At 43.8% G+C, this 7,500-nt stretch overlaps 1 protein-coding gene across 1 annotated transcript in view; it reads right to left on the bottom strand.

Moving 5' to 3' along the window:
* Positions 1-6,025: 6,025 nt before the first annotated feature.
* The window catches only part of dipk1c (divergent protein kinase domain 1C), a 64,529-nt gene continuing 63,054 nt past the window's right edge, over positions 6,026-7,500 (bottom strand). Inside the window, exon 9 of the mRNA XM_031308631.2 lies at positions 6,026-6,729. Within this exon, the coding sequence (XP_031164491.1) occupies positions 6,517-6,729 (213 nt within the window). The 3' untranslated portion in view covers positions 6,026-6,516. The remainder of the gene's footprint in view (positions 6,730-7,500) is intronic.

Genomic DNA, 7,500 nt, shown 5'->3' with positions numbered 1-7,500 from the left:
ATGGGGGAAACAGGGCTAGAGTCTACGGAGCTAATCCACCACAAACAAGACAGGACATCTCTGGTGGTTGTGAGGAGCTGCAGCATGTATCAGTGCTCAAACTGCAGACTTTAGCTGCTGTACAGTCACCTGATATGTGCCGTGATTCCTTCTGAGTGAACACAGTGAATCTGACTGGAATATTGGATTGTATGAGTTCGACAATCGACTAGTGTGGACTTGACCGGAAAACAGGAAATAAACAGAGGTATGTGCACTGGCTGGATTAACACAACTTTTATGCCTTTCTGTCACATCTACTGCAGTCAGATTCACTGTGTTCACTCAGAAGGAATAACTGCACATGGGTAACACTTGTAATGACATTTTGAACATGTTTAGAGGCTTAAAACACATTTAAAACCTGCCCTGTTTAAGCATGTTGGGTGCTAACTCTAGCAGGAGGATAACACGGTGTAGGCAGCACCCACTGGTTTAGTTTTTCTCGCTACTGCCAGCACTCCACATTTCCAAACAACAGAGCTACGTGTTGGAATTGACCGGAATTCTCCTTTAACACTAATAACGTGTTCCTCTGATGAGAAGACACTTGTACGCTCTGGAAATTTTTTGACATGAAAACCCTCCTGTTTGTGCATATTTTCCAAAGATGTACATGTCAGCCTCCACTATTCTGGCTTCAGGCTCTCCAGCAGATGTTGAACAGGCTGCAGAGATTGGATTTCATTCAGACACAAGAGCATTAACAAGGTCCAGCACCGGTCTGGCTCTCAGTCCACTTCATCCCCAAGGAGGTGGAGGGTGGTGAGGTCAAGTTCTTCTGAACTATTTCTTTATTGAGCTGGATTTGTGTCAGGGTGAAACAGGAAAGACACAAACACAAACCTGGAAGAACACAAATATCTCTGACTGCTGCAGCGTTAAGATTCCCCTTTTTAAACTGGATGTTGTTATGTTTTGTCTGAAACACAAAAACTGTTAATTAAACTGTAATCATAAAAACATTTGCTTTTTCTAGAACTAAGTTTTTGCATTGTGTGTGTTCTTGCTGTTTGTGTGTTTTGCAGTGTGTGTTTTGTGGTGTATGTTTTTCTGTGTGTTTTGCTGTGTGTGTGTGTGTGTGTGTGTGTGTGTGTGTGTGTGTGTGTGTGTGTTTTGCATTGTGTGTGTTTTGCTGTGTGTGTGTGTGTGTGTGTGTGTTTTGCAGTGTGTGTTCTTGCTGTGTGTGTGTGTGTGTGTGTGTTTTGCATTGTGTGTTTTGCAGTGTGTGTTTTGCATTGTGTGTGTTCTTGCTGTGTGTGTTTTGCTGTGTGTGTGTGTGTGTGTGTTTGCATTGTGTGTGTGTGTGTTTTGCAGTGTGTGTTCTTGCTGTGTGTGTGTGTGTGTGTGTGTGTGTGTGTTTTGCTGTGTGTGTGTGTGTGTGTGTTTTGCTGTGTGTGTGTTTTGCTGTGTGTGTTTTGCTGTGTGTGTTTTGCTGTGTGTGTTTTGCTGTGTGTGCTTTGCTGTGTGTGTGTTTTGCTGTGTGTGTTTTGCTGTGTGTGTTTTGCTGTGTGTGTTTTTGCTGTGTGTGTTTTGCTGTGTGTGTTTTGCTGTGTGTGTTTTGCTGTGTGTGTGTTTTGCTGTGTGTGTGTTTTGCTGTGTGTGTTTTTGCTGTGTGTGTTTTGCTGTGTGTGTTTTTGCTGTGTGTGTGTGTGTGTGTTTTGCTGTGTGTGTTTTTGCTGTGTGTGTTTTGCTGTGTGTGTTTTGCTGTGTGTGTTTTTGCTGTGTGTGTTTTGCTGTGTGTGTTTTGCTGTGTGTGTTTTGCTGTGTGTGTTTTTGCTGTGTGTGTTTTGCTGTGTGTGTTTTTGCTGTGTGTGTTTTGCTGTGTGTGTGTTTTGTTGTGTGTGTTTTGCTGTGTGTGTGTTTTTGCTGTGTGTGTTTTGCTGTGTGTGTGTTTTGCTGTGTGTGTTTTGCTGTGTGTGTTTTTGCTGTGTGTGTTTTGCTGTGTGTGTTTTGCTGTGTGTGTTTTGCTGTGTGTGTTTTGCTGTGTGTGTTTTGCTGTGTGTGTGTGTGTGTTTTGCTGTGTGTGTTTTGCTGTGTGTGTTTTGCTGTGTGTGTTTTGCTGTGTGTGTTTTGCTGTGTGTGTTTTGCTGTGTGTGTTTTGCTGTGTGTGTTTTGCTGTGTGTGTTTTGCTGTGTGTGTTTTTGCTGTGTGTGTTTTTGCTGTGTGTGTTTTGCTGTGTGTGTTTTGCTGTGTGTGTTTTGCTGTGTGTGTGTGTGTGTTTTGCTGTGTGTGTTTTGCTGTGTGTGTTTTGCTGTGTGTGTTTTGCTGTGTGTGTTTTTGCTGTGTGTGTTTTGCTGTGTGTGTTTTGCTGTGTGTGTGTGTGTGTGTTTTGCTGTGTGTGTTTTGCTGTGTGTGTTTTGCTGTGTGTGTTTTGCTGTGTGTGTTTTTGCTGTGTGTGTTTTGCTGTGTGTGTTTTTGCTGTGTGTGTTTTTGCTGTGTGTGTTTTGCTGTGTGTGTTTTGCTGTGTGTGTTTTTGCTGTGTGTGTTTTGCTGTGTGTGTTTTTGCTGTGTGTGTTTTGCTGTGTGTGTTTTTGCTGTGTGTGTTTTGCTGTGTGTGTTTTGCTGTGTGTGTTTTGCTGTGTGTGTTTTGCTGTGTGTGTGTTTTGCTGTGTGTGTGTTTTGCTGTGTGTGTGTTTTGCTGTGTGTGTTTTTTGCTGTGTGTGTTTTGCTGTGTGTGTTTTGCTGTGTGTGTTTTGCTGTGTGTGTGTGTGTGTGTGTGTGTTTTGCTGTGTGTGTTTTGCAGTGTGTGTTTTTGCTGTGTGTTTTGCTGTGTGTGTGTTTTGCTGTGTGTGTTTTGCTGTGTGTGTGTGTGTGTGTGTTTTGCTGTGTGTGTGTGTGTGTGTGTGTGTTTTGCTGTGTGTGTTTTGCTGTGTGTGTTTTTGCTGTGTGTGTTTTGCTGTGTGTGTTTTGCTGTGTGTGTTTTGCTGTGTGTGTTTTTGCTGTGTGTGTTTTGCTGTGTGTGTTTTGCTGTGTGTGTGTTTTGCTGTGTGTGTTTTGCTGTGTGTTTTGCTGTGTGTGTGTTTTGCTGTGTGTGTGTTTTGCTGTGTGTGTTTTGCTGTGTGTTTTGCTGTGTGTGTTTTGCTGTGTGTGTTTTTGCTGTGTGTGTTTTGCTGTGTGTGTTTTGCTGTGTGTGTTTTTTGCTGTGTGTGTTTTGCTGTGTGTGTTTTTTGCTGTGTGTGTTTTGCTGTGTGTGTTTTGCTGTGTGTGTTTTGCTGTGTGTGTGTGTGTGTGTGTGTTTTGCTGTGTGTGTTTTGCAGTGTGTGTTTTTGCTGTGTGTGTTTTGCTGTGTGTGTGTTTTGCTGTGTGTGTGTTTTGCTGTGTGTGTTTTGCTGTGTGTGTTTTGCTGTGTGTGTTTTGCTGTGTTTTGCTGTGTGTGTGTGTGTGTGTGTGTGTTTTGCTGTGTGTGTTTTGCAGTGTGTGTTTTTGCTGTGTGTGTTTTGCTGTGTGTGTGTTTTGCTGTGTGTGTGTTTTGCTGTGTGTGTTTTGCTGTGTGTGTTTTGCTGTGTGTGTGTTTTGCTGTGTGTGTTTTGCTGTGTGTGTGTTTTGCTGTGTGTGTTTTTGCTGTGTGTGTTTTTGCTGTGTGTTTTTGCTGTGTGTGTTTTGCTGTGTGTGTTTTTGCTGTGTGTGTGTGTGTGTGTTTTGCTGTGTGTGTTTTTGCTGTGTGTGTGTTTTGCTGTGTGTGTGTTTTGCTGTGTGTGTGTTTTGCTGTGTGTGTGTTTTGCTGTGTGTGTTTTGCTGTGTGTGTTTTGCTGTGTGTGTGTGTGTGTGTTTTGCTGTGTGTGTTTTTGCTGTGTGTGTTTTGCTGTGTGTGTTTTTGCTGTGTGTGTTTTGCTGTGTGTGTGTTTTGCTGTGTGTGTTTTTGCTGTGTGTGTTTTGCTGTGTGTGTTTTGCTGTGTGTGTTTTGCTGTGTGTGTTTTTGCTGTGTGTGTTTTGCTGTGTGTGTTTTGCTGTGTGTGTTTTTGCTGTGTGTGTGTGTGTGTTTTGCTGTGTGTGTTTTTGCTGTGTGTGTTTTGCTGTGTGTGTTTTGCTGTGTGTGTTTTTGCTGTGTGTGTTTTGCTGTGTGTGTTTTTGCTGTGTGTGTTTTGCTGTGTGTGTTTTGCTGTGTGTGTGTGTGTGTGTGTGTTTTGCTGTGTGTGTGTGTGTGTGTGTTTTGCTGTGTGTGTGTGTGTGTTTTGCTGTGTGTGTTTTGCAGTGTGTGTTTTTGCTGTGTGTGTTTTGCTGTGTGTGTTTTGCTGTGTGTGTTTTGCTGTGTGTGTGTGTGTGTGTGTGTTTTGCTGTGTGTGTTTTGCTGTGTGTGTTTTGCTGTGTGTGTGTGTGTGTGTGTTTTGCTGTGTGTGTGTTTTGCTGTGTGTGTTTTGCTGTGTGTGTTTTGCTGTGTGTGTGTTTTGCTGTGTGTGTTTTGCTGTGTGTGTGTTTTTGCTGTGTGTGTTTTGCTGTGTGTGTTTTGCTGTGTGTGTTTTGCTGTGTGTGTTTTTGCTGTGTGTGTTTTGCTGTGTGTGTTTTGCTGTGTGTGTGTGTGTGTGTGTTTTGCTGTGTGTGTTTTGCAGTGTGTGTTTTTGCTGTGTGTGTTTTGCTGTGTGTGTGTTTTGCTGTGTGTGTTTTGCTGTGTGTGTTTTGCTGTGTGTGTGTGTGTGTGTGTGTTTTGCTGTGTGTGTTTTGCAGTGTGTGTGTTTTGCTGTGTGTGTTTTGCTGTGTGTGTGTTTTGCTGTGTGTTTTGCTGTGTGTGTTTTGCTGTGTGTGTTTTGCTGTGTGTGTTTTGCAGTGTGTGTTTTTGCTGTGTGTTTTGCTGTGTGTGTTTTGCTGTGTGTGTGTTTTGCTGTGTGTGTTTTGCTGTGTGTGTTTTGCTGTGTGTGTGTTTTTGCTGTGTGTGTTTTGCTGTGTGTGTTTTGCTGTGTGTGTGTTTTTGCTGTGTGTGTTTTGCTGTGTGTGTTTTGCTGTGTGTGTTTTGCTGTGTGTGTTTTTGCTGTGTGTGTTTTTGCTGTGTGTGTTTTGCTGTGTGTGTTTTGCTGTGTGTGTGTTTTTGCTGTGTGTGTTTTGCTGTGTGTGTTTTTGCTGTGTGTGTTTTGCTGTGTGTGTGTTTTTGCTGTGTGTGTTTTGCTGTGTGTGTTTTGCTGTGTGTGTGTTTTTGCTGTGTGTGTTTTGCTGTGTGTGTTTTGCTGTGTGTGTTTTTGCTGTGTGTGTTTTGCTGTGTGTGTTTTGCTGTGTGTGTGTTTTTGCTGTGTGTGTTTTGCTGTGTGTGTTTTGCTGTGTGTGTGTTTTTGCTGTGTGTGTTTTGCTGTGTGTGTGTTTTTGCTGTGTGTGTTTTTGCTGTGTGTGTTTTGCTGTGTGTGTTTTACTGTGTGTGTTTTGCTGTGTGTGTTTTGCTGTGTGTGTGTTTTGCTGTGTGTGTTTTGCTGTGTGTGTTTTGCTGTGTGTGTTTTGCTGTGTGTGTGTTTTGCTGTGTGTGTTTTGCTGTGTGTGTTTTGCTGTGTGTGTTTTTGCTGTGTGTGTGTTTTGCTGTGTGTGTGTTTTTGCTGTGTGTGTTTTGCTGTGTGTGTTTTTGCTGTGTGTGTTTTGCTGTGTGTGTTTTGCTGTGTGTGTTTTGCTGTGTGTGTTTTTGCTGTGTGTGTGTTTTGCTGTGTGTGTGTTTTGCTGTGTGTGTTTTGCTGTGTGTGTGTTTTTGCTGTGTGTGTTTTGCTGTGTGTGTTTTTGCTGTGTGTGTTTTGCTGTGTGTGTTTTGCTGTGTGTGTTTTGCTGTGTGTGTTTTGCTGTGTGTGTTTTTGCTGTGTGTCATGTGCGATCGCTACTCGACTGCCGGTGCTGCCTTTTTTTCGGAGAGGAATCCATCTGATCGGCCGTTCAGTTTAAGCGAATAAGTGCACAAGAAAGAAAAAGCAGGTGAGGAAAACAAACAAACTACTGAAGTGAACACACAAAAAACACAGAAGTTCAGACTATTGGAATATCTATTTTTGCACATTATGTCCAAAAGATGGCATTCATACAACGAGATACATAACTACTTGTGTAGCTATATTTATTTCAACATAAACATATCTTTTAAAAGAACTACATACCTACATTTTACAAAATGAACTGTCCTATGCTATCGTAATTTATCTTCAGAGCTGCAAAGATTAATCGATTAGTTGTCAACTATTAAATAAATCACCAACTATTTGATAATCGATTAATCAGTTATTGATTGATTAAACAGTGAAACTTGTCGCTCTGAATACCACGTCATCTGAGAGCTGCGTCTCATACGGATGCTAAAGGCTGACTTTTTGCGTCGCTATCTACCAGCGTCGGGATATGACGAGTTAGGAATGAGAATGGGTTGGCTGTTGGCTCAAACTGCGGCTCCGAACCTGAGAAATGAACGACTGGAGTCACTCTTTCCTGTCAGCAGACATTGAAACAAACGTATGTGTTTTCTTAGACTGTGTCATTGGATTCCAGGATGAGCATTTCAACAGGGAAACATTCAGCTCCTCAGAAGTTCAGTGCGGTGTGGGCGTGGCCTTTCTCCTCCCAGGCTCCTCCCTCCTCTGTTGAGGCCCCTCCCTCCTGCAGGAGGCGGGTCAGGATGTTGAGGAGGCGCTGATGGACGCCTCTGCCCTGACCTGCCTCCCCTCCGCCTCCCACATCCTCCTCCACGCCTCCGTCTGTTTCTGAACACTCCTGCACCGCTCGCTGCAGCTCCACCTGTTCAGAAAAAAAAATTCAAATTTGCATTTTCAGAAAGAAGAAAGAAATCTCAAACATTAAAGGTCCAATGTGTGGGAATTTCTCCCATCTAGCATTGAGATCCAACACGGTCCCATGGCAGTTCGTGTAATTGTCACGTTACTTTTAATCTATTGATTCGTGGACAACGTTGGGTTAACGGGGGAAAGCAAACGTCACACCCCGGGACACGATCTGCTGTCTCTGGGGGACACATGACAACAACAACGGGACAGCGGAGTTTGGGTTCAGGAAAAAAGGACGCCTCGCACGGCGGGAGAAGGCCGCGGGGGACGCGCGACAATAACGGGACGGTTGTGATTATGAAAACAACATGGAAACAAAATGCCACACTCGGGACGCGATCCCCGGTCTCCCAGGTGAAAGTCCTGTATTGTTTGACCCGTCCACCACCCCAACCTGCGTCCCTACACGGATTTTCGGCTTTTCATGCTACTCACTACCGTATTCGTACCTACCGAGCCCTGGGTATCCTGCTCTGCCTTTGAGAAAATGAAAGCTCAGATGGGCCAATCAGGAATCTTCCCTTTATGACGTCATAAGGGGAAAGGTTACCTCCCCTTTCTCTGCTTTGCCCGCCCAGAGAATTTGGCCCACCCATGAGAGAGAGAGAGACATCATGGCTTTCAAACGAGCGAAGTGGCAGCTGGTCAAGGCCACACCCCCACCCTCCACCTTGGATACTTCAGATACAGTATTAGGGGACCACTAAGGTCTATATAAAGAGAC

Source organism: Sander lucioperca, chromosome 23 (genome assembly GCF_008315115.2).
Source record: "Sander lucioperca isolate FBNREF2018 chromosome 23, SLUC_FBN_1.2, whole genome shotgun sequence".
In the NCBI taxonomy this organism is placed as follows: domain Eukaryota; kingdom Metazoa; phylum Chordata; class Actinopteri; order Perciformes; family Percidae; genus Sander; species Sander lucioperca.
The sequence above is the reverse complement of the archived record's forward strand: the minus strand, read 5'-3'. Positions and strand labels throughout refer to the sequence as shown.